Here is a 25851-nt window from a genome sequence, read left to right as displayed (position 1 = left end):
ACAGGGCTTGAGAAGAGACCCCAAGCGCTGGGGAGGGCTTAAAAGAAAAGGTAGAATTCCGGTTTCAGAGAAACTTAGAGGTGAAATGTGGAAGAATGACCGAGACAAACTCAGTGGGTAGGACTGGAACACCAGGGAGAGCCTGGAATAGGAATAAGGTGGGCACCTCACACCGTAATGAAGGAGCTCAGAACAGACTCCAAAGCCCAGCCCAGCTGACTGGAGAATGAGCGAGGTGGACTTGCGTGTCCTCCACCCACGAGCGGGCTTGGGCCCAGGACCTGGGCTGGGGCTGAGCTGCAGCTGGGGCCCTGCAGCAGCCGAAGGTCGGGCCTGAACAGGGTGGGGCGCCAGGCAGATGGTGGGGCACCACCCACACCAAAGTCCTTGTGGCCCCTAGCCCTTTTGTTTTCACAACTTCAGTCCTTTTTTTTTTTTTTTTGAACTTTTAAGATATACTCTCTCAACATCTTTTTTTTTTTTTTTAAGATTTTATTTATTTGACAGAGAGAGAGCACAAGCATGGGGGAGCTGCAGGCAGAGGGAGATGCAGGCTTCCTGCTGAGCGGGGAGCCAGATTCGGGACTCGATTCCAGGGCCCCGGGATCATGACCTGAGCCGAAGGCAGATGCTTAACCGACTGAGCCTCCCAGGCGCCCCTCTCTCAGCAACTTTCAAATATACAATACAGTATTATTAACTGGGGTCATCATGCTGTACGTGATCTCCCCATGACTTATTTATTTTATAACTGGAAGTTTGTGCCCTTTTTGCAACCTGAAATTCACAGCCCAAACTCCTCAGGCTGCTCATCTTTCAGGATCCAGTTCAAAGAGCATCTTCTGTGTGAAGCCCTTCCTGGCTTCTCTGGGTTCCAGGAAAACCTTATACAACTCTCTGTTGTGACACTTAATACACTTTGTCTTGTCCTGTTTTTCTTTACCCATCTCTCTCCCAACTAGCCTTCAAATTTCTTGCCAAATGAGTCTTGGCATCTCCTGAGCCCAGCATAGTACCAGCACACTGTAAGAGCTCAATAAATATTTGATGATAAATAAATGGGGTGAACAAGTATTTATTAAATCCAAATCGATCAACTGATAAGGTAATGAATGAAGTAATTGTTAACAATTCCATATATTGACAAAAACCACAAAATATTAACAGTCGCTATCATTTGTGCACTGTTTGCTGACTGTCCTGGGCTTCTATGCTCCATCCTTCACGTAGATTATCTTATTTCATCTTCACAACCACCCAAGATGTAAGTGCTATTATAACACCCATTATACAGATAAGAAAATGGAGGCATTATGCTAACATCTTTAAGAACTGGATCTCATCTGGGATCTGTATATTCTACTCAGCAATAGAATTCCTCATTCCTCGGGCCTTCCACTTGCCACAGGGGACGTGGTGGCTCTTGACAGTTGGGAGGAAGGTGTGATCAGGCTCTGCTTGTCTCTCTGCTTCCCTCCTTCTTCCCGGTGTCTTCCATTAACAAGGAAATGATGTCCCATGCAGTCCTACTGGCAAGTGCCACATTGGAAAGCGCCTTTCCTGATGGGTAAAGCCTCACTGGAATTGGCCAGAGTTCCCTACTCCTCCTTTGAGTTCCTTCCCTTGCTAGCTGTAAGGTGTAGGATGTGGCGGAAATTGAAGTGAAATGACAAGGAGTTTTCCGCTGCGTCTGATATTTACATATCTACCTTGTTGTGAGGACTACACAGGACTTTACATACCTTACCCTCTTCAGTCCTTACCCTACCCTGTGAAGCAGGTTTCTTCATCCCTCAGCATACATGGGAGCCACCTGAGACTCCCAGAGGTTTAGCAACTTGCCTAATGTCCTAGAAGCTAGAAGCAGAGCCAGGATTTGAACCTCCAATCTGATGCAACTCAGCAAATATCTATGGATCACCTCTGTTTGGATGCGCCATCCCCTTCCCACACAGCATGTGGCCACCAGTACCCGATAATGTCGAGGATGTGGCCATAATCACCGTCTCTGGCTATTGGTCAGGGTATCCTTTAAAGCATGTCATGGAGGCAGTTTTTTAATCGACCTATTTAAAAAGTCACAGTGCTAAAAAATAAAAAAAAGTCACAGTGCTTGCTGCGGCAGCACATACACTAAAATTGGACCTGTACAGGGAAGATTAGCGTGGCCCCTGGACAAGGATGGCACACAAACTCATGAAACGTCCATATTGTTTCAAAGAGTGCACTTGCTGTGGTGAGCACTGGGTGCTGTGTGGAAGTGTTCAATAACCATACTGTACTCCTGAAACTAATATTACACTGTATGTTAACTAACTGGAATTAAAATAAAAACTTTAAGAAAGTCACAAAGATCCAATTCATTGGTGGAAAATTAGCAAAAATTCGAGACTGAAGCCATGGAAGACAGTGGGTAAGATGAGCTGCGTCTCTAGTTAGAAAAACCCCACATCTCTCTCCTGACTTCTGCCCTTCTTTTCTGCTCGCTGGCAGCTCCCGCGCTCCTAGTTTACACGCAGGCACTTCTGTTGACCTGTTCATGATGGGTGGTGATAAGCTCTTACGAAATGATGCACCAGTGGGAGAGAGCAGATCCAGAGTCCACGCCCGCACTGCTTGCTTTGTGAAATTCCAGACTGTTTAATCGGCTCTACCTCAGCCTAAGAACTCTGGATTCCATTTTTCTTAATGACTTTCCCCTCCTTAAATGCCTACACAGTTATCTTTGAAGAAGGAGAAAAAGAATAGATGAATCACTTGCAGGAAACAGGGGGCAGAGACATGTGGTTGGAACGGCAGATGGCTGTGTGTGTGGGCACATCGCTGTCTCTGTTGTTCCTTCCACCACCCTCTGGAAATGAAGCCTTTGGAAGAGTACATTCATTCCAGAGTGGGGGCTGCGCCCGCTTTCAGGTGCTGACATGCAAACCCACATCCACACGGCTTCTTCTCAGACATCGGAACTCCGGGGAGAGTAGAAAACTCAGGCTCTGGCCCAGATTGGACCATTCATCCTCTCCTCCAAGTTTTGACATTAAACCTTCTAAAGATAAAGTAATAAGCTACATACAATTAGTGGCAATGGATTTCTCATGCTGTCTTTTTTGTCCTGCAGGATATGAAGTAAGTACATAAATATTCTTCCTATGTGTCACAGCGCAAGCTCCTGACCTCATAAGGGATTGGCAAACGCCTATAGGGAAGCTAGAGGGAGATTTACATTCAGATAAAATAGGCATTAAGCAGGAGAACACGAAACTGTTCTTGGTGGGGCTTTTGGTGGTGGGGGCGTGAAAAGGACATAAAGATAGTGTCCATGTGTTACTCCCCTTAACAAGTTAGCTTCCTGCCGTATGTATGGAGATGTCACCAACTGTGGTTGTTTCACTTGGATAACTGAAATAAGTTTCTAGAATCCCAAGTATTCAAGAGAACACACAGTTTGATACACTGTTTTTCAGAAGGCTTCATGGAGGCCCTCCTGTTACTTCTACATAAATTCCCAAGTGTCATCTGGATGTATATGCTAAGATAAGTAATTGTTATTTTATTTTTAGATGTATGAAACTCACTTCACTGACAGACTCTTAAGAGAGTCCTCAGTCACTGCCATCTGCCCTCCCTACCCTAGACCCATGCTACAGGACCTTGTTGTAAGCACACAGATGTGCAGAAAGATAAGAGTTTGTCACCTTTTTCCTTGGTGCATTAGAAGTTTTGGTAAAATATGCATCTAGAAGTCGAAAAATATTCCTGAGCACAAATTACATACTATTTGGAAACAAAGCATTGAGGTTAGCAGTTTTAAAATTAATGAACACTCCTTTAAAAATTAACGTTATAATACAAATCATCTGATTAAGAATGAGTAAACTCAGTCCAGAAACCAATCTGAATAGCCATAAAAAATATTTCATCAATCATAAATCCCATTAATAATAGAATTTCTACCCCTATACTCATTATGATTTGATGACTCATTCATCTGAAAGTCGTTCATCTTAACCTTCACGAAAGCACTAATTCTTGAATCCTAAAATGCTTTAAAATTATCTTCTGTAATTTTAAAACATGACCATACTGGACTAATTTTTGTGCCTTTCAACATCCCCCCAGTCCCACCTGATCCCTGGGCTTCGGCCTCCTCCTGAATGGACAGACTCCTGAGGGTGCAGCTTTGGAAAGACCACATCTCACCTGCTGCATCAGTAGCCAGGGGCTCCAGGACCCAGGTCTGAGCTGATGAGGCTCTTGGACCTTATGGATGGCCAATCCCCTCCCACATCTTCCAGGCAGCTCAGCACCATCTCCCTCCTGGTGAACTGCTTCAAGGTAACTTGTAGGACAAGCAAGGAAGTTCGCAAATTTCTTTGTGAAGTATTACCAGTTCCTTAACACACCACCTGGTATCTGCATTCCTTCCTTCTTGGCTTTATCTCTTTTTCTCTCATTTTTTAAAGTCTTGGGATTGCACCTTCCAACACAGTCTTAACAAGAGATCTTTGCCTCAGGTTTTATTTTTTAGATAATTTGACTAAGACAATGAGTTTTTTAAAAATCACATGTTATATCTTCAATCTGGCCTCCTGCCTACAGTCTGTTTTCTTCCTGGTTAGAATGATGAATGGAGATCTATAATCCCTGTTAAGGTTAACTAGAGCTGCTCCAGTGAAATGTCTCTGGGTTGAGAATATGTTTCCTAAATCTCATCTAACTTTCCTCTAAGTGAGTTTTTTTCTCACCGAAATAGGATTGGATATAGTAGCTCTTTTCTCAGATTGACTGCTTCTGCCCAGCTTGGTGTGGAGAACCAGGACAACAGACGGTGGCCTTTCCTATATCCACCCTGCTATTTACAAACCTACCTCCTGATTGCCGTTTTATTGTCTCTGATGCTATCTTCTACCTTCATGGAGTCTTTACCTCCCTTCTCACAGCAAATTCCTCCTATGTACTCGTGATAAAGCCAGTTCAAAGTAATATTCAAAATCCCTTTGACTCGGGATATGCTGTTTTGTGTAAAATATGTGTCTTTTAATCAGCAGCTAAACAGCATCAGCTGCCAAGAGCAATGTGGTACGTGGGGATTGTAAACAAGGCACTTCGGTGTCACAAGTCTTTCCCAGACTGAGAAAGAGAAGTCAAGGGACTTTTTCACTTCTCTGTTTAATGGGCCAGATCATCTCTCATGGAGAGGACTGGGGGTGAGGATAAACACTTTTAGATATTTGGTAGTATCACTCTTTCCGCCTGAGCAGGAGGAGGGTACTGTGAATGCCTGGAGAGTATATTAAGGCTGTTATTTTAATGAGTTAAAATTCCTTAGAAGGTTTGCATAGATAATAATGGCTGAGGCAGAGCTTAAGACAAACAACCCTTCTGGGATTAAAACTAAACAAAAACCAGGGCTCCTTAACCCTGAGCAATTCTAAGGAGTGAGAGCAGTTTTAATTACAGCATGAGATTTAGAATGAGTTGAGAAGGAAAAGTCAGGCATCAGGGAGTTTTGTATCAAAATGTGCTTTGGGATTATCCAGTGCCTCTACATGTTTTCTGTTCGAAACCAATGACTGAGGGATGCTTGGGTGGCTCAGTTGGTTAAGTGTCTGCCTTCGGCTCAGGTCATGATTCCGGGGTCCTGGGGTCGAGCCCCGTGTTGGGCTCCCTGCTCAGCAGGGAGTTTGCTTTTTTTCTTGCTTCTCCTTCTGCCCCTCCCTTGCTCGTTTGCTCTCTCTGACAAATAAATAAATAAAATCTTAAAAAAAAAAAAAAGAATTTATCCTGCAGATATACTCACGCGTAAAGGGGATAAATGTGCAGAAGACTGTATTCATTGCAGTCACTACTTGCAATAGCAAAAAAGATTCTGCACAACTTCAGTACCCATCAATAGTTAGGATCAGGTAAATAAATGATGCGTGCCCACACAATGGAATACTATGTAGCCATTAACATGAATGAGGAAGCTCTATGTTTTCTGATATGAACCCATCTCCAAAATGTGTTCAGTGAAAAAATCAAACTGCACCCCTGTGTGTTTAGTCTGCCACAATTTTGTAATGAGAACATCAATAATACTAAATGTATACGCTTATATATGCGTAGACTCTCTCTGGGCAGCTACACAAAAACTAGTTAACGGTGGCTGCCTCTAGGGAGAACTAGGTAGCTAGGAGAGCCTACTTTTACTGTATATCCCTTCTTTCCTTTGGAATTTTATTCCATGCACAAGTTATTACCTGTCCATATATAACTCAATAATGCTTTATTCTTTAAGAGAAGAAAAAACTCTGTAACATGTGCAGACATTTGAAAGGGGGCTCTCATCTAATGCATGGGAAAACTACATTCTGTAGTTCCAAGTCTGCTGACAGTAGCATACCCGTTGTTGTTTTTTTAAAATAGACTTTATTTTTTAGGGCAGCTTTAGGCTTATAGCAAAACTGACCAGGAAGCACAGAGATTTTTTTTTTTTTAATATATATATATATCCCATCCCCACACATACACAGCCTCCCCATTATCCACATCCAGGACCAGCATGGTACATTTATCATAATTGATGAGCTTACACTGACACATCATTATCACCCAAAGGCCATAGTTTATGTAAGGGTTCACTCTTGATGGTATACAGTGTATGGATTTTGACAAATGTACAATGACATGTATTCATCATTGCAGTATCATACACAATAGTTTCGCAGCAGTAAAAATCCCGTGTCCCTCCAGTTCATCCCTCCCTCCCTCTAACCTTGAGCAGTCACTTGATTTATTATCTCCATAGTTTTGCCTTTTCAAGAGTGTCCTATAGTTGCAATCACAGACTATGTAGCCTTTTCAGATGGGCTTCTTTCACTTAGCAATATGCTGTTTCTCCCATGTCCTTTCATAGCCTGATAGCTCATTTCTTTTTAGTGCTGAATAATATTCCATTGGATGAACCACAGTTTGTTTATCCATTCACCAACTCGAGGACATCTTGGTTGCTTCCAAAGTTTTGGAAATTTAGAACAAAGCCCCTATAAACATCCGTGTGCAGGTTTTTGTGTGAACACGTTTTCAACTTTTTGGGTAAATACTAAGGAGGGTGATTGCCGGATCATACGACCAGAGTATGTCTAATTTTGTTAAGAAGTTGCCAAACTGTCTTCTAGAGTGATTGCACCATTTTGCATTCCCACTAGCAATATATGAGAGTTTCTGTTGTTCCACATCCTCACCAGCTTTTGGTGTTGTCAGTAGTGTTCTGGATTTGGGCCATTCTAATAGGTTGCTAGTGGTATCTCATTGTTGATTGAACTCACATTTCCCTAATGACATTGGATGTGAAGAATCTTTTCATATGCCATCTGTAGATCTTCTTTGGTAGGTGTCCATTAAGAACTTTGGTCCATTTTTAATCAGGTTGGTTCATTTTCTTACCACTGAGTTTCAAGAGTTAGTTAACAGTCCTTTACCAGATGTGTCTTTTGTAAATATTTTCTCCCAGTCTGTGGCTTCCACATTTTTTTTTAAAGAATTGAATGTAAACTTTGAAGACTGAAACAGAAATTATCAAATGGCTAAGTTAGTAACAAATGGATAAACTTTTATTATTTTCCCTTTATAACTGATTCTTTGTTGTTAGCACTGCCATGTTTCTAGATGTTTCCTGGAGCCTTTGTAGTAAAGGAATCTAACAACTAATGGACGAGCAGGTGTAAATGCAGACTATGATACTATGGTATTTCAACTGCCTTTAAAATATGATCTAATTTGTGTAAGGATTAAAAATTCTTCTTCTTCTGTAATTTGTAATCTCTCAATTTCTTCATGAGGAATTTTACCAGTAAGCTTTCCAAGAAGTTCATGTTAAAAGAGAATAAATGAATTAGAATAATTTACTGTACCAGAGCAAGTATTTCATTAGAGAGAATTTATCATTTATTACTTAGGTGAAGGTACCTCAGGAAGTAGCATATATTATCTTCTCTTTATGTGTTCCTGGCACGTCTCCTCACTCTATCACTCTGTAACCACTTAGTTGCCATATATAAAGTGAAGGACTCTGGATGGGTGGACTCTCACGTCAGTCATCTAACATGACCATCCTTTTGGATCTAGAATTTTGAACTGTCCTCATAGCATGCCAGATGCTACCTTTGTAATATTCTCTCTTATGTCACAATCCCATGTGTGGAGGGGAGTGTCCCCATGTGATTTATCATTTTATCCCTCAGAATACCTTGCATCAACTCGCAGGTATATCGAGCATGGATTTTTTAAAAGGTAGAAGACAAAGTGATTTTGGCAAAATTTAAAGCATTTTCAGTCTGTAGTGCTTTCTGTGATAGACGCCCGTGTTACTTTTCCAAAGAGAAGAGAGAGTTCCGGTGTGGTCCAGGGCGGTGAACTGGAGATTTAGTTCTGAGAAAGGGCCAGGTGGCAGATGGAAAAGGCATGACCAGGTGCCCTTAGCTTTGAGGACAGACTCCAAGACCTAGAAGGCGAGCACAATCTGAAAGCCTTATCCCAACTCTCCACTTAAGTGACCGTGTGTAACTCCATCTCTGAACATCGATGCTCCCCACCCCCACTGCTGCGATAGGAACCATAGGAGTAACACTCCTTACACTCTTGTTTGTAATGAAAAACAATGAGGTGACAGGCTTTCTTTACAAAATGTCACTTTTGCAACCAAACATGTTGCTGTGACATTTTCACCCTAAAGGTGATGGACCCTTTTATCAGAAATACTACTTCCTGGGTGGTGAGCACCTGAAACTTCTGCAGCCTCCTCCCTCCGTGGAGTGTTTCTGAGGCTTTCACTCAGCTTTCTGCTTTTCTGTGGGGCTGGAAATTTTTTTTTAAGTAGGCTCCACGACAGGGCTTGCACTCACGACTCTGAGATCAAGACCTGAGCTGAGATCAAGAGTCAGACGCGTAACCAACTGAGCCACCCAGGCGCCTTGTGAGGCTGGAATTTTTGTAACAAAAAGTAAGAGGCAAAAGGCAGTTTTTCTCCTGGAGCAGAATTATACCACTGGCATTTAGAGTAACACTGTCCCCTCTTTCCTGGCTACAATTATAAGCATCTCACATACCTCCCTATGTGAGGTAAGGTAAGTATTTTGTCATCTTCTATTAATAGGGAGGGATTCTGAGTCACAGAAGGGCTAAGTGATTTTTCTAGCCCCAGAAATAAGAGGAATAAAACGAAGCAGGATGATGAGTACGTTATTTTAGGAACGTGGTGGTAGCATCATTTTCATGGACAATTGCAACTGCTTCCTAATTGGCTTTCCTGCCCCTGGTTTTTCTCCCCCCTGCAGTCTACTCACCTCTTTGTTATCAGAATCATATTCTGAAGTCATGTCACACCCTTGTATAAATATCTTTGATGACTTCTCGCTGCCTAATGAAAAATTCCAAACTCCTTAGCATAGCATCCAAAGTCCATTTCCATCGGGCTTTAAACTACCTTTCTTACATTCTTTGCCGCTCTGCGCCCTCCATACAGTTGTCATGCATGTGCATGGCTCCAAACCTTTGCTTCATGCCACCTGTCTCTCTAGCCTAGATTGCCTTTCATCTCCTGTCCCTCTGGGATGAGGGAGAGGGCAAATCTGCTTATCCATGGGGATCTAACTCAGATACGGTTTTCTCTGAGACACTTCGCAACATCCAAGGCCCATGAACCATTTCCTCCTTTTGCTCCCTCCCACAGCACTTCCTTTCTGTTGCAATGATCATATTTATGGTTACATTCTAGCTACCTGGACAGGAGTCTAACCTACCCAATCAGACCGCCTTTTAGTGACAGCAGGGTCTGAAACCTGACTGATTTCCACATGTCCTAGCAATCACTTCAGTTCCAGACACACGATTGATGGGTGCTCAAGAACCTGATGCTGCTTTCAAGAGAAACCTTCTTTTAGGCAAATCCATAGGCAGTTTTGGGTACAGTTTCAGGCCTCATGAATCGAGTTTTCAAGGACAAGCAGATTAGTTATGTTTAACACTGCATTCTTCTGTTAATGAAGTTCTGATGTTTGTGGGGAGAGCATGCTATTTGATTCCGGGTAACCATCCAAAACATTTCTGTACTTCCTGACTAGAGCTGATGGGCGAGCAACATGGCTGTCTGGGATATCATTCAGAGCTTTCCAAAGTCTGGACCACCTGTATGAGCCACTCCTGGCTGCTAGATTACAACAGTTGCCTGGGCCCCTCTCTAGACATTCTGAATCAGAGTCCTTGAGTTAGAGACCTGTGAGGCCTCTGGACTGACAGCAAGTACCTCCAAGGTGTTTCTAAACATTCGAGACCCCTGGTCTGGCTGGAAACCTCTCCCGAGGCAAGGGGATTGATGGGGGATGCATGTTGTGGATCCGTGCAAGCCAGTGGTTCTCAGCTTAGGTTGCATATGAGAATTCCCTGGTGGATTTTTGAGACCTACCAACACCTGCCCCCCCCTTACATCATTTAAATCAGAACTACTAAAGATGGGATTTGGGCATCTATGCTTTTTTGAAACCTCTCCTTCTGAACCAATTTGATGGTAGAATAAATGTCAGATTCCTTTGACAAAAATCATAGGTCTCTAGTGGTTAGAGCTCCCATTTATGTTGTACTCCTCACTGCACTCAACCTCACTCTCACTATAGAAGTAAATCTCATACCAAATTTAACAAGTAAAAAAAAAAAATATGTTTCAGCAGCTAAGTACAGTTATGCAAACTGTGTGTGGCTGGGAAAGGTCTTTCCCTCTACCCTCAGTGCTTTGATTAACAGCACCCTGCACGAAAGGGCCATCCTAAAGGAAAGGCAGCAGTGCTCCAAAATCAAAACCAGTGGGTTTTGTAATCTCATGGGGGCAGGATCCTAGGGGATATGGGGATGTGGGGGGAGGTCACAGGACCCAGGGCTGGAGGCCACCCACAAGTAGGTGGGCTGCAAGATCGAGGGTCCTATCACACTTCCTCTAACAATCACCAATTTCAGCAACAGAACTAATTTTTTTAGAACTAATTTTTAAACATTTCTTACCCTAAGCTGAAACAACAACAACAATAACAAAAACAAATGAACTCCTCTGGTCACTAAGCAGAAGGTGTTGATACATATTAAAGAATGTCCCAGCTAAGTATCCACTCCCTCAAGCATTAGAGTACTACAGTTCTTAGTTACTTTAAATTAAATTACCATAAGGACAATGGAACAGAAGTCAGAGAAATCCCATCATAAAGGCTTTTCCCCTGGGAACTGGTTAGGCAAAATGTCGGAGAGAGGAAAGGGGGGAAGAGTGGGGCATGACTTAGCAAGCATTTAGACTTTTGGGGTTTGGGTAAAGAATCTAAAAGTTCTGGTAGGTCCGGAAAAACCTGATGGGAATACATCAAAAGATGCACGCTCGTCAGATGGTTAACAAAAATAACCTTGGAATCATACACGTGCAAAAATCACTACAGAAACTGTGCTAAGCAGCTGGTCTGCTTACTTAGGGCTAGGAGTGTTTCCACAATGTGTCCTCTAGCAGGGCATCCTTCCCCCACGAATGGAAGATTCCTTTCCATTTCACAGGACAGTGGCTCTCGTACCTGGCTCGGACCCACCCCCTTTTCCTTCCACCTCTGAAAAGCTCCTGCTGGGCAGGAAATCAGAGAAAAGAAGGAACTTCCCATAAGATGAGGTTTCTTTTTTTTATTATTATTTTTAAAGATTTTATTTATTTATCTGAGAGAGAGAGAGAGCACGTGAGCGTGCAGGAGGAGGAGCAGGGGTGGAGGGGAAGAGGGAGAGGGAGAAACAGACTCCCTGCTGAGAGCAGAGCATAGTGCGGGGCTCCATCCCAGGACCCTGAGATCATGACCTGAGTCCAAGTCAGATGCTTAACAGACTGAACTACCCAGGTGCCCCAAGATGAGGTTTCTTAGATGTAAGGAGGTCTTAAAAGCATAAGGACCCAGTATATAAACGGGTGTTCCCATCAGAGACAGAGAACCCAGATTACTGAGAGTGGTTACATCGTTTGGGCGGTAAACTCCCAAGTCCCCTCTTGCAGAACATGAAGTTAACAGGACTGGCTTGAGGGGCACCTGGGTGGCTCAGTCGGGTTAAGAATCGGACTCTTGATTTTGGTCATGATCTCAGGGTCCCAGGATGGAGCCCCGCATTGGGCTCTGCGCTCAGTGCAGAGTCTGCTTGTCCCTCTCCCTCTGCTCCTCCCCCAGTGCGCTATCTCTAAAATAAATAAATAAAATCTTCAAACAAACAAACAAACAGGACTGGCCTGAGCTGACAGTGATGGGGGGTGGGCTGGGAGACATGTTGCCCCTTCACCAGGTGAGTCCTAGACTCTGCTGGGAAATTCCTCGGAAGCAAGCAGCAATCTCAAGGTCACCAATTTATCCAGGTCTTGACACATTGAGAAACTGTAATTTCTGGGGGAACTTACATCACCAGCGAAGGGGATGGTAAAGCAATTGACTCTTCTCTAAAATTTCATTTTTCAAAATCTTGTACGGATAGTTTTTCTATTCCTGAGAATAAACTAACACTAGTGTTTTTTACTATATAATCTCCTTTCAGCAGGGTCAATAAATATTTATTTATTAAGAACTCTGTGTGTGCGTGTGTTAATAATAAAAACAGGTAACTGTCAATGAATTATTGTTTCAGGACTGTTCCTACCCCTTTACAAATAGAAGTCATCTATTACAATAGCCCTGTAATATAGTATCCCCATTTTACAGATGAGGGCACTGAGGCATAGGGAGATTATATGATTTCCCCCAGAGTCACATGATTAGAAAACTGCTGAGTCAGGATTAGAATCCAGGTTGGTCTGACTCTGGAACTCCCAGTCTTGAGCAGCAAAATAAAATTTAACAAGTTATGTCCCCGGGGTTCCCTCAATATATTTTGGAGGATCTGCAAATTCTTAAATTCTATAAATTAAGCTGAAGCATGCCTTGTATTGTGGACACGCACAATGATTTTCCCTGACTGCTGAGGCAAAAAGGGCTGACAGGAAATAGTACCTACTTAGAAAAATAATCCGTCTCTCTTACACAACAGCTATTTGTATTGCTCACACCTGCGTAAATAAAGGAACACAAGATAAGGAGAAAAGTCACCAGAGGAACTGTGGCCCACACAAGGAGGCACAAGGCAAATATTCCGCATGTAGATGCAGCATGGCTAATGCCCAGGGAGCATCCATGATGCTTCATGACATGACTGAGGAGCTTCTGGAAAGACGACTACATATAGCTCCTTGCCTCCCTGGAAGGCAATGTAAGCCTAATTTCCCACTGAAGATATTGCTGGGCTTTGGAAATAATACAATGGGAAGCATTGTTCCGTTTCCAAACAACAATGACAGTAACAAAAAATAGTTAAGTGGGGTTAGCTGTGCTCACAGATGCTAGCTTCCTGAGGACTTCTTACATATACATTTACATATGCTTTTAGATTTCTTACTTTTTGAAAATAAAAGATACGAGGGAAGAATCAATGAATGTTTTCCCACTGGAAGGAAAGGGATGAAAGCATCCGAAAAAAGAAATCAACATTAGTATCTTTAAATGAATTTGTTAGAGCGTCTAGCTTCAAAGGAAAATTCTAGATGATGTCTCTATGGGCTTCTGAATGTACATTAATGTGCATTCCATTGGGTGATGGGAAACAAAAATACAAGAAAGTTGATGAAGACCATAGTTTTTAAAAGCTTAGCCTGATCAGGGCCAAGGTCTGAATTTCACGATAGTTTATATTTTTCTTCAGGTCCTATCATTCTGGCAAGGTGTGACGGTGCCATCTCGTTTATAGGAAAGCTCCAACCACTCCCTAGATGTGACAGTGGCTTTGTCATTGTGGCTCTGCTGCTGTCTAGCTCCCTGTTGGTTGCTATCTAACCTGGCCCGTCTCTCCCCCAACCTCTACATTGTTTGGGACAGTCATTAGCCTGTGCTTAATAAATTAGACCCTGCAGCTCCTCACCAAAGGGCAAGCTGTTCGACAGCAAACCAGGGGCTCATATTTGAAACTCCCTTGGGCTTTCCCTCTGCACAGCCTAAAATGTGCAGAGGTGTTTCCTATAGGCAGTCCTTTGGTCCTCTTGGGTTCCACAGTTTCTGCTGCTCAGACATAACTTGCTGTCTTTTTGAGGCACCTGTCAGGAGAGCTCAGCTCGAGTTTTGTGAACCCCAACTGCCCTTTAAGTCAGACTACGTCAAACACATTTCTCAACTGCAGTGAAATTCTGTTCTGAGATTTAGCGGCTCAGAAAGCCACTGGCTGTCAATTTGAAGGCTCCCTGGGACTTCTAAAAGGGAATCCTGAATATGTCACAAGACCACATTTTAAGTCAGACCTTCTAAAACACGCTCTCCTTATTAGCGGAAAACTGTTTAACTATTTTCACATGATGTGTTAATAAATGTGATTGTATTCACAGAGATTACTCCAAGAGGATTAAAGGTCATGCTGACCCTTTTGGGTCTAGTAAATCGCAAGTGTCCTCAAAACACAGGAAAATTTCTGCAGAGTTGAAATGCTTCTCCAGTAGGCAAGCAAACATTCATAAACAAAAGACTTACTTTTAAGGAGCTTTCCAGGGGGAAACACCTAATGAAAGAAGGAAGAATTGAAGCACGGGTGCTTGGGGAATGCACACAAATACACACACACACATAGAGAAGTTAGGATGTAGCACGTTGCTTCTGTGCACTTATGAGGAGTGAGAGATGACCTGCATCGCTCTCCAGTCTGGAAACACAGTTCTCTGGACATGAATGATACCCTCAGCAGGGAACTGGGGCCTCCGGAAATGAGGCGGCCTGTGGTCCTTCCTGATGCTAGCTAGAACTCTTCTGAGCTTTTTTCCTGAGAGCCTGGGCAACAGGGCCAGGATGATGCGGTTCAAGGCAAGATCACCAGCAACAGGGAGTCAGCTTTCTGCAGGAAGGAGGCAGTGAGTTTTAAAAACATCATCTTTTGAATACTCACTTTGTGCCCTACACCTTTTGTGTCTCTAGTCCTCCTTGTTCTGTAATGAAGGTATAGCTAGTCCTAATTTTACATACTGCTGAATTCCCTTCCTTGCTTTGTTTTTCTCCATAGCACTTTTACTTCCGAATATACTCTATAATTATTTTGTTTATTGTCTGTCTTCACTAGAATGTAAGCTTTGGCGGGGGATGGGGGGTGGAGGTGGTATTCTTGCCCATTTTATTCCCTGATTTTCTGGACCCCAGAATAAATGAGTGAAGGAATAAATGAATGAATGAATGGAGGCCCAGAGGAGCTAAGTGATTTTCCCCTATCAAACTACCAGTGAGTGGCAGAGCTAAGGTTGGAGCCCGGGCCCATGTGCTGTGCTGACACACTAGATTACAATGGCAGTTGTTAGGATTAGAATCTAAGACAAACTCTAAGGAAGAAAAATATGAAGCATTTAGGGAATGGTTGACTAATAAAGACATGAGTGCAGAGAAAATCACCAAATGTAAAAGGAGCAGGGAAATAAATCTAACTTTTGATCTTTGACATTTATAGGGAGGGTGCAACAGGATATGCGAAGCTGGAGAAGCCTGGTGGTCAAAATTCAAAATGTAAAACTGAGTCCTTCGACTTTTGGCAGGGAACCGTGCGGTGCATGGTCTCTGTGTTACCCTATGAGACGCATATGAGGTAATCCTTAATGGTCTGTACGGGGTCTGGCCTCAAATCCTGACTCCACTGTTTGTTACTGAGTGACCTCACGCAAATTCCTTAATCTCTGTGAATGGGTATGATTTACATGGGTTTTCTGAAGACCAAAATTATGCATGTAAACACAGAAATTGAGATGTAGCCTTCCATGTAGTAAATGCCCAATTTACATATTATTTCTACTCTATCAGTTCGGTGTGGCTGGAGAACAGGGTGTTGAAAGGGAACCAGTTAGGGAGAAATGAGAAGGGTGGCTGGGTACACCGTGTGAACCGTATTAAAGGATTTTGACCCTGGTCTGTAACCACCTCCTTTGACAGCTGAATTGGGATGGCTTAAACTGCCTAGGGCAGCTCCTCCGAGGGCTTCTCTGTAGACTAGGGAGTTCCAGGCGGGCTGTTAGGCAGGCCTCAAAGGGCATTTAGATAAGAACTCAGAACAGTAGGCAGTTTGGGAATTCAGAACAATAAAGACATCAACAGCTAATAGCACATCTACATCATGCTAGGGCACTTCACCCATTTAACCATCACAGAGATCCTACGAAGAGAATATTTTCATCATCTTCATTAGGCCACGTGGAAGATGCCGTTCACAACGGATTTAACCAAGGGCACACGCTTAGGAAGTGATAGGGACACAATTTTAACCCTGGCCACCCCGTTGCAGGGACCCTTTATGCCTCACCTCTTAGAACCGAGTGGTCAGAATGCCATTTTATAAAATGTGCTGAGAAGGACCGACATTCCGTTGCCGTAGGGTTCAGAAGCACGGGTCAAACTGTCTCTATCTTTAGGTTTGAGAAGTGTTGCGAGTATCCTCCCCAATCTATGCCCAGGCTCAGGTAAGTACACTTTCAAAATAGCGAAGGAACAACCAATTTCCCTCCCTGTCTCTTCTGTTGGAGATCCCGGGCTGAAAGATTTTGCTCTTTGCAGCTCCCCTGCAGGGCGTCCTGCTCGCCCCCAGGTCCCAGTGACTGAAAAGTCTCGGGGTGGGAAAAGCCTGTAACAGGTGGGGGCAGATTGGAGGCGTCAACTCCGGCGCAGGCCTCCTCCAGTTGGAACTAGATGATATCCAGTGAAATATGGGAATTTTGTTCCAAGGGATGCCCAAAAAAGGCGCGGGGAGAGCGCGCGGCAACCCCCACCTTCGTCAAACACGCTCCTCCAGGGGCGGCCTGCTTGCAGCAGAGCTCCAAAATTGGCAACCTGGGCCTCGCAGCCGCCTTTTTTTAGCCTACATTCCCCAAACCAGGGAAGAGGCGGGTGACTAAAAATGCAAATTGGAGCCGGGGCGTCAGCAGGCAGGCCCGTGGGTGCGGGGCGTCTGACTGGGGGAGACCCCGCGACCTCAGGTGCCCTCCGCTCTACTCGCGGTGGGCGCCGGGAGGGGCGCCGGGGGAAGACGCTCCCCGCCGAGCCGCTGCCCCCGCTTCCGCCTCCCGGGCGGCGGCGGGACAATGCGCGGCCTCTTTTCCGCCGGGGGTTAGGGAGGGGAGGCCGGATTAGGGCCCGCGCTTTCCGGCCGCAGGGCCAGCCCCCCCTCCCGCCCCCCCGGCCCCAGCGCCGCGCCGGCCGCACACAGGTGGTTTTCCGCTCGGGAGGGGCAGGCCCCGGCACTTTTATATAACAATAGAGCTCTGCGCGCCGGGAATGCGCCTCCTCGCCGCCGCGGCCCCCGCCCGGCCACGCCTCCATCCGGTTCCCGGCCAGTCCGCCCGGCGGCGCCTCGGCGGAACGCGGCGCGCTGGCCTGGTCGGCACTTCCCCAGTTACCTGCGGGCCCTGCAGAGCGGCGGAGACGTTCTCTGCGACTCCCAGCCCTCCTTGCGAGCCGGGGGTCTCGGCAGGCAGTCCTCCTCGACCCTCACCCACCCCAGGCCGTGACGGAACCCCAGAGTCGAGCGTTTGGCTCCGCACCCCTCCGCAGGGTCGCCCAACACCCCGCACCAGCTGAGCCAGGAGGCGGGGGTGGCGGGATGCTAGGCAAAGAGCGCACCGCGCAGGCGCGGCTGGTGCTCCGCAAGTGCCCGGCGACCCGCAGGGGAGGGGGTTGCTGGGGTGGGACAGAAGGCTCCCCTCGGTCGGGTCTCTCTGTGCAACGTGACCAATCGCCGAGCCTGCGCGAGCTCCCGCAAGCCTCGCCGCTGGTGAGGACAGCCCGCCAGGCTCCCGCACGCCCTAAATGCACCTAGCCCTTGCAGCCCCGCCAGACCGGCTCCTCTGTCGGAAGCCGAGCTTGTTGCCCAGAAATGATTAACGAGCGCAATCCCCCAGCGCGCGGTGGGTGACCGCGGGAAGGCGGGGGCGGGGGGGGGGGGCACTTGGATCCCCGGAACAATGGCTCATAACGCCCCAGGCCGCTGGAGAGGAATAAAAGCATCGGACTGTCCAACCAGTTTGTTTCTGCAGGCTCCACTGTTTAAAAACAAAATAAAGTAATTTAAATGCTATTAAGAAAAAAACCCTTTCTTCCTATTATCTGGACAACCAGGCATTTGTTTGTTTGCTTGCTTTAAAATGTTTCAACAAAATCCTAGTTTGTTTCGAAAGATGTTGGATTAGCATTTAACACCTCATCGGTCACTAAAGCCCAGGCAGTTCACCAGCCCCAACACAGCTTCAGCTAAAAGAACATCGGAGCAAACAGAGCTGGGCTTTTTAAACTGGCAAACAAATGCCACACACCGCCTAAAGGAGGGCGGAGGAGGGGGGTTAAGGCGAACTCCGGTCCAAATGAGTTTAAAGGGAATATAAAGGAAAAAAAAGCACAAGTTTTCTTAAAGCTAGCTTGCGAGCGCAGGCGTCACGAACAAGGGCTTTTGTGCCTGCTAATTGCACCATTTGTGCGCAAAAGTTCCGACGCAAAGTGTGAACTCTCAACAGAAGGAAACATGAGACAACTGAAGTGCCCTGGTTTATGTGCCCTGCTCCTCCTCCGCCGCCGCCTCCTCTTCTTTCTCCTTCCTCCCGCCGAGCCCGCTGTTGCAGCTTGTTTGCACTGGGGCTTATCCGGAGCGGAAATTCCTTTCCGTTTTTGTGAATGACAAACTCATTAACAATTCATCAACACAACCTGTTCCAGCCGGCCCGTCCCCACGGCAACAGCCCCTTCCGCAGCGCGCTCATTGGCTGGCCGAGAGAATGTATCCATTGAGACGCTCGCTGTTTGTATCCATTGAGGAGCTGCCTCGCGCAGGGGGTGTGCGAGGGCTGAGTCCAAGGGAGAGTGAGCAAATCGAGGTTTGAATAATTCGAGGAGAAAGACGCCCGGGTGGATTTGAGGTGCAGCCTTGAAGGGAGGGATTAGGCGCCGCTGGACTTTTTTTTTTTTCTTCCTTCCCTCCCCTCCTTAGTAGCAGGGAGTCCGAATTAATTGGATTTCATTCACTGGGGAGGAACAAAACTGTCTGGGCAGCTTCATTCAAAGAGATTCATTGACACCAAGAGGGAGCGGCTGCAGCCGGGAGCAGAGGGAACCGCCGGCTTCACTTCTGTCTCGCTTTCCCCAACCGCTAACCCGGTCTGGGAAGGGCAAGGTGGAATTAAACCCCCGCTCGCAGAGCGGCAGCTTCGCGCGGCGCGCTCGGCCTATGCCTGCCCCGAGGGGCGTCTGGTAGGCACCCGCCCTCTCCGGTAGCTCGACCCCCATGATAGATACGCTCAGACCCGTGCCCTTCGCGTCGGAAATGGCGATCAGCAAGACCGTGGCGTGGCTCAACGAGCAGTTGGAGCTGGGCAACGAGCGGCTGCTGCTGATGGACTGCCGGCCGCAGGAGCTGTATGAGTCGTCGCACATCGAGTCGGCCATCAACGTGGCCATCCCGGGCATCATGCTGCGGCGCCTGCAAAAGGGCAACCTGCCCGTGCGCGCGCTCTTCACGCGTGGCGAGGACCGCGACCGCTTCACCCGGCGCTGCGGCACCGACACGGTAGTACTCTACGACGAGAGTAGCAGCGACTGGAACGAGAACACTGGCGGCGAGTCGGTGCTTGGATTGCTGCTCAAGAAGCTCAAGGACGAGGGCTGCCGGGCGTTCTACCTGGAAGGTACGCGCCGGGGGAGTCCCGCGCGCGGGGCCGGGCGGGGGTCGCGGGGCTGTGGGGTGGGTGCGGGCGAGGCACGCGGACTGCCAAGTGCCCCTGCTGCGCTCGCCTGGCGCTTCTGAGTCGCGCTGCCGGGCTTGGGGGCCCTCCGCCGGCTCCCGGCTGCGAACCTCCGGCGTCCCGCACCCGCGAGCAGGCTGGCGCAGAATCCACCAGCTTCCGGCCACAGGCACGGGTTGTTTCTTTCTAACGAGTTGTCCTCCTGCTTACCCGTAATATGCTCCACCTGTCCCTGCTTTCTATCGTTCGATTTCGAATTACGATTTGCAGGACAGTAGAAGTCACTGGGGGTGTAGATTGCATCCCCTAGCCCCTCAAAATATTTAGAAAAGTTGCCATTTTGTGCATTTCCGGATTTAAAAGAATAAGGGTTTCCAGGGAAGGCGGGCCTGTTCGTTCCACTCCCAAGGGTACCCATTTAAGTGTCTCTCTCTTATAATTGGCTCTGTGTGCAGGGGGTTTCGTAGGGTGCTATGGTGTTTCCTGCGCCCGGTTGCGGCTCTCACAAGCTGTGAAAACTACTACGGGATCTCAGGTTACACGATTGCTTTTCTCGTCCTGGCAGGTGGCTTCAGTAAGTTCCAAGCCGAGTTCGCCCTGCACTGCGAGACCAATCTAGACGGCTCGTGTAGCAGCAGCTCGCCACCGTTGCCAGTGCTGGGGCTCGGGGGCCTGCGGATCAGCTCCGACTCCTCCTCGGATATTGAGTCTGACCTTGACCGAGACCCCAATAGTGCAACGGACTCGGATGGCAGCCCGCTGTCCAACAGCCAGCCTTCCTTCCCCGTGGAGATCTTGCCCTTCCTCTATTTGGGCTGTGCCAAGGACTCCACCAACCTGGACGTGTTGGAGGAGTTCGGCATCAAGTACATCTTGAACGTCACCCCCAATTTGCCGAATCTCTTTGAGAACGCAGGAGAGTTTAAATACAAGCAGATCCCCATCTCGGATCACTGGAGTCAAAACCTGTCCCAGTTTTTCCCTGAGGCCATTTCTTTCATAGGTGAGACTGATGAACAGTCCTTTCTCAGACTTCTAAATGCAAAATTCCTAGCCATTCATAGAATTTAAGCTGTTAATCTCTCTTGCTGCTTGCTAGCTTGTCGGAGTGCAGGTCTCTAATGTTACAAGGGGGTTCTTAATTCTGGTTTATGCTCTCACTAAGAAAAGAAAAAAGTGCCTTTTTGACATGGCTGCAGACCACAGGTGTATTTGAGAATGGGGTTTCTTGAGTCTTTGAATTCAGTCATTTGAAAGCAAGCTGTACATGATCAGACAACAGGATTTTCTCCCAGTCTTTGGACTTGGGACCGGCCAGATGGAAGTACTCACTACTGACAGGAATTTTAGCATTGCTTTATAATTTTAAAAGATCTGGGAGTTATTTTAGGACATGGGGTTAGTTGTTGGAAAGCGCTATGAATGCTAGATGGTGTAATCCAGTTGACTGTTACTGTGATACCCGTTAACAGTGAGACAGTGAGGGTAACCTGAGCCCAGCAGGAAGGACTGTGGGCTGGAAGCCTGGAGAAGCGAATCTCCAGGCATTGTAATGCATTTCCTATTACAAAGGAACTCATTTTCAGGCCATGTCGACATCCTGTTCCTCCTAATGGGCTGTCCCCTGTGACTTCCCTCTCTCTTTTAAAATGCCTGAATACCTCCATTGTTAGCGGCACAACAGTTGGAGAATAATTTAATAGACCCTTGCAGTCTGCTTGTCTGTATAAAAGGCATTCAAGACCATATTGCAGGGTTTCTGGTATTCACATGCTGAGGCAAAGAATGCACACATTAAGGATTTTTTTTTGTTGGCAGAAACTTAATACAAAAGCTCCCTTTTCAGAAAATATCTGAACTATGTAATTGTGCCCAGTGTACATGTTTTATCGCAATGATGCATCTGCTGCTGCTTGTGGGGCTCAACTGCCACACGCGGTTCTTTTTTTCTTTCTTTCCTTCTTTTTTTTAAAATTTAGTTTTTAGACCGATCGTTCACAAAGAGTGGTTTTTGGTCTGCTGAAATCTTGCTTTTCTTTTTGTGTTTACAGATGAAGCCCGGGGCAAAAACTGTGGTGTCTTGGTGCATTGCTTGGCTGGCATTAGCCGCTCGGTCACTGTCACTGTGGCTTATCTCATGCAGAAGCTCAACCTGTCAATGAACGATGCTTATGACATTGTCAAGATGAAGAAATCCAACATCTCCCCCAACTTCAACTTCATGGGCCAGCTGCTGGACTTCGAGAGGACGCTTGGACTCAGCAGCCCCTGTGACAATCGGGTCCCTGCGCAGCCGCTCTATTTCACCACCCCCTCCAACCAGAATGTCTACCAGGTGGACTCCCTGCAGTCCACGTGAAAGGCCCCACATCCCCTTGGTGGGATGTGTCCGTTCCTTTAGCCGTTTCTCTTGGCAGCATCAGCTGGGCTGCTTTCTTTGTATGTGGCCTCAGGGGTCAAAATGACCCCAGTTGTCTGTATTAGACAAGGTTCCCACATGTGGAATTGGTTATTATGATGGGAGAGATTTGCTCCGCTCTTGTTGGAAGACCAGAACATGCTATGTAGATCCAGGCCGTAGGTTTGCTCCATACCTACGTGTACAGCCTACCCATGCAGGGACTGGAATTTGAGGGTTTCCAGGTATATAGGGTAGGACCAAATGGTAGGGGTAGGAGCGTGTGTTCTTTAGGGCCTTGTGTGACTGTTTCCTTCTGCATCTGGAACTGACTCTATATTGTCTTCAGTGAAGACTGATTCAATATTGCATATAGAGGAGCCAAAGAGAGGTTTCAGCTCTGTATTTGTAGTATCAGTTTGCAAAAAATAAAAAATACAAAACAAAAATAAATAATAATAAAATAAATCTGATACTCCATTTGATTATTGTAAATATTTGATCTTAAATCACTTGGCAGTGTTTGTTTGAACTGTGTTTGTTTTTTCTTTGATGGGTTTAAAAGAAATCATCCAAAGGGAGAAAGAGCAGTATGCCACTTCTTAAAACAACAACAACAAAAAATAGAAACATTTGCTCTTTTCTAATCCAAAGGATATATTTGCAGCATGCTCGACTTCACCAACTCTGAATGACATTTTCATGGACACTTATCACTGAGACCTTGGTATGGTGCAGCCTTTAATCTCTTTCATATATCTTCCTTGTGATTTTTTTTTTCCCCTCTTAATGTAGTTTGACTATGCCTTACATTTGTAAATATTTTGGCTTGTGTTGTCTCAAAGGGGATATCTTGGAAAGACACCAAAATCATGGGCTCACTTTTTTTTTTTTTAAACTTCAGCTGTGCTAAACAGTATATTACCTCTGTACAAAATTCTTCAGGGAGTGTCACCTCAAATGCAATACTTTGGGTTGGTTTCTTTCCTTTTTAAAAAAAAAATTTGTATAAAACTGGAAGTGTGTGTGCGAGCATGGGTCCCCGTCTGATGGATGAAGTAAGTGCATATGATTGTGAAAAGAGAGTTAGGTTGCTCCATATGTTCATGGTGTAAAGTTTTGAGCTGAAATTTATTATAAGAATGTAAAACCTTAAATTATTAATAAATAACTATTTTGGCTATTGAATGTGGTTTTTTTTTTTTTTAAATCTCTCCTTCATTGTACCTACATGTGAAATGATACTTCCAAGGAATCTTTGAGTGGGGGAGTGCCAGTGACTTGTAAAGTCCTGTAGGAACAGCGGGGCAGAGTTCCCGTGGTTTTAGTAACCCCAGGAATGTTTTTCAGGTGTAGTTTATGAAATTGATCTTTTGCTTCAAATAAAGATGACCTCATAGAACGAACTGCCTATTATGTGTCCCGACAATATTTTATGAATACGGTTCTGGCTTCTTTAAGAAAATAGTAATGCTCTTGAAGAAAATGAAGCCATAGAGCATACCTTGCTCAGGTGTAAGGTTTGGCGGCTCATGACTGGTCATAAAGGGGGAGGGGGGTGCCAGAATAAGAAGATACTCAGAGTGTTAACCTCTCTCCTTCCCTGCCAGGGTCTTCTACTCAATAATACACAGGCCAGGGAGGACATAGGGATACTTCTCTTCCCAGTTTGTTTCCATGGCAATTCCACCTGCAAATTATCCTGGTGTCGGAATACCAAATGAATCAGGGATGATGACTCCCCCTTGCCTTTCTCAGACACGTGGCAAGGCAGAGCTAAGCTCATTGAGCCTGGATGTGGGCTTTAAAATTTCACGTTGGCACTTGAGATCACACTTTGCCAGTCCCTTTCTAATGTGCTTTGTGCTTCACTGGTTTAGAATGTAGGCCAGAAACCACTATTGAACCTATGTCAAGGTTATTTCGAACAGTGCCTTTCAAGGTAAAGGCTTAATACCCTGTCATTTTCCTTGGGACATCCCCTCTCCTTGTCCCAAGCGTAAAAATACACAAACCAAAACAAAAGGCAGGTGTATGAAATCAAAAGAAGTAGAACATACCTACATTCCAGGCTCTTTTCAAATGAACTTAGTCCCTTTACCTGCCTCGAGGAGAAAGAGGAGCTTTTCACCCACGGGGTGCAAGTTGAGATGCCAGGGGGATGGTTTGGTGATCTACGTTCTAGGAGGTAAGCAGCTCTGAGTTTAGAACAATCAGATCAAACCGTCCAGAGTGACTTTGAGCAACTAAGCATGCATAAAAAGCAAACAGAAACAGTGCAGAAAAGTACCAACTCAGTCTTTCCCATTTGGGTGCCCCAAGTCAGCCAGAGCTTAGAAAGGAGAAGTGGGTTGCAGTTCAACTTGGCTCGTGTTAATCCAGTTCTGAACGGTTTCCGCTCCTGGCATTCCCTAAACTGCCTGTTCAAAGTAGGGATTTGCAAGCAGCGTTAGCAATTTCCTGTCCAGCTGCAGCTCAAGTAGCTGCGTGCTCCGCCCGCCCCCTTTCTTTTCTCTGATTTCTTTTCTCTTTCTTTTTTTCTTTCTTTTTTTCTTTCCTCTGGGCGGTGGATAATTTTAGTGCATTTCCTCTTTGTGGATTATCATCTCCTTTCCTCCTGGAACCTGCATACATTGAGTTCCTACTGCTCTGCCCCAGCCGACAGCTGGCCTCCCCAGCACTTCCTCTCGTTTCACTGTGGGTTTGTTGTTTGTCAGTCCACTTCTGAAATTAATAATGTTTTCTGGCCAAGTGCCACAAGCCATTACCACAAAGGGGAAGTAACACATATGAATAGCAGGAAGCCATGCAGGGTCACAGTGTGAGCTGAACCTGTGGGGGGAGCATAATTGAGCCTGGCCCATTCAGCAAGTGTCTGACAGCGATTTGGGGAGAAGGAGCGCCCCGCATTTAAGCAGCTCAAGCTGTGAAAAAAAAGTTTCCAATAAATTGGTAGCAAATGGTCTTTGTCATCAGTCTGAATAAAGGAGCGGGAGCAAGAAGAGTTTAGGGCCCCCATAAAGTTGCAGCGTTTGGGATTTCTGCCCCCCGTCTTCTGGCATATTGTTTCATAAGGCTGGTAACAGAGGGGTGCCTGCTTCCCTCTACGGCCACAAAAGGACTCATATTAAATGGGTGGTTTTTACGGTTCACTCAGGCCAGAAGATTCAAAGAGCTATTCTCTTGCTTTCTTTTTCTTCTATGCGAGGTGGAAGGTTCTAACTGACAGCATGGGCCCCCACCTCGCCCCGCGCCTGCCTTTCTCCTGGCCTTACCTCCATCCCTTTGGCGCCGTTGTGCTTGCAGGGGCTGGGGAAGGCGGTCTTTCTGCCTCTTGGAGTTGGGCTCGCTTCCTGAGCGGAGCCTGCACGGTTACTAGGGAAACCTCTGCCAACAGCTGCAGCTCCCCAGCCCCCCTCCTCACCTGCTGTCCCCGCTAGTGGCTTCCTGAGGTCTCTTCCTCAGGAGAAAGCCTTACCTTTCCTGGCCTTCTGCAGGGGCCCGGGGTCGGGGCGGGGGGCTGCCTTTCCAGAGAGGAGGTTATCTTCAGGGTTCATGGGGCTCTAGGAGACTTAGGGAATGCACTGCTTCATGGGATCGACTAGTCTTGAGGTTAACAATCAGACCGAGAAAGGGTTATCTGGGG

The 25851-nt window shown here is 46.2% G+C and overlaps 1 protein-coding gene, 1 long non-coding RNA gene and 1 other non-coding gene across 3 annotated transcripts; 2 read left to right on the top strand and 1 right to left on the bottom strand.

The window, feature by feature from the left end:
- Window positions 1–2109: 2109 nt before the first annotated feature.
- LOC118538991 (U6 spliceosomal RNA) lies at window positions 2110–2216 on the top strand. The gene has a single exon (XR_004918881.1). It is a non-coding gene; the product is annotated as a U6 spliceosomal RNA (small nuclear RNA).
- Window positions 2217–6581: 4365 nt separating this feature from the next.
- LOC118538983 (uncharacterized) lies at window positions 6582–17720 on the bottom strand. Its single transcript, XR_004918872.2, has 2 exons — window positions 17477–17720; window positions 6582–8482 (listed from the first exon to the last, which is right to left on the bottom strand). It is a non-coding gene; the product is annotated as an uncharacterized LOC118538983 (long non-coding RNA).
- Window positions 17721–18815: 1095 nt separating this feature from the next.
- On the top strand, window positions 18816–23393 carry DUSP6 (dual specificity phosphatase 6). Its single transcript, XM_036097295.2, has 3 exons — window positions 18816–19750; window positions 20373–20810; window positions 21859–23393. Exons 1-3 carry the CDS (start codon window positions 19351–19353, stop codon window positions 22164–22166), a joined length of 1146 nt encoding a protein of 381 aa, XP_035953188.1. The 5' UTR covers window positions 18816–19350; the 3' UTR covers window positions 22167–23393.
- Window positions 23394–25851: the final 2458 nt, after the last annotated feature.

Source organism: Halichoerus grypus, chromosome 6, assembly GCF_964656455.1.
Source record: "Halichoerus grypus chromosome 6, mHalGry1.hap1.1, whole genome shotgun sequence".
In the NCBI taxonomy this organism is placed as follows: domain Eukaryota; kingdom Metazoa; phylum Chordata; class Mammalia; order Carnivora; family Phocidae; genus Halichoerus; species Halichoerus grypus.
The sequence above is the reverse complement of the archived record's forward strand: the minus strand, read 5'-3'. Positions and strand labels throughout refer to the sequence as shown.

Bases quoted from the DNA above. Each gene is read 5' to 3' on its own strand.
- DUSP6 (XM_036097295.2), top strand. From the start codon at position 19,351: ATGATAGATACGCTCAGACCCGTGCCCTTCGCGTCGGAAATGGCGATC. The intron at 19,751-20,372 runs GTACGCGCCGGG...TCGTCCTGGCAG, and splicing joins CCGGGCGTTCTACCTGGAAG to GTGGCTTCAGTAAGTTCCAA. The intron at 20,811-21,858 runs GTGAGACTGATG...TTGTGTTTACAG, and splicing joins TGAGGCCATTTCTTTCATAG to ATGAAGCCCGGGGCAAAAAC.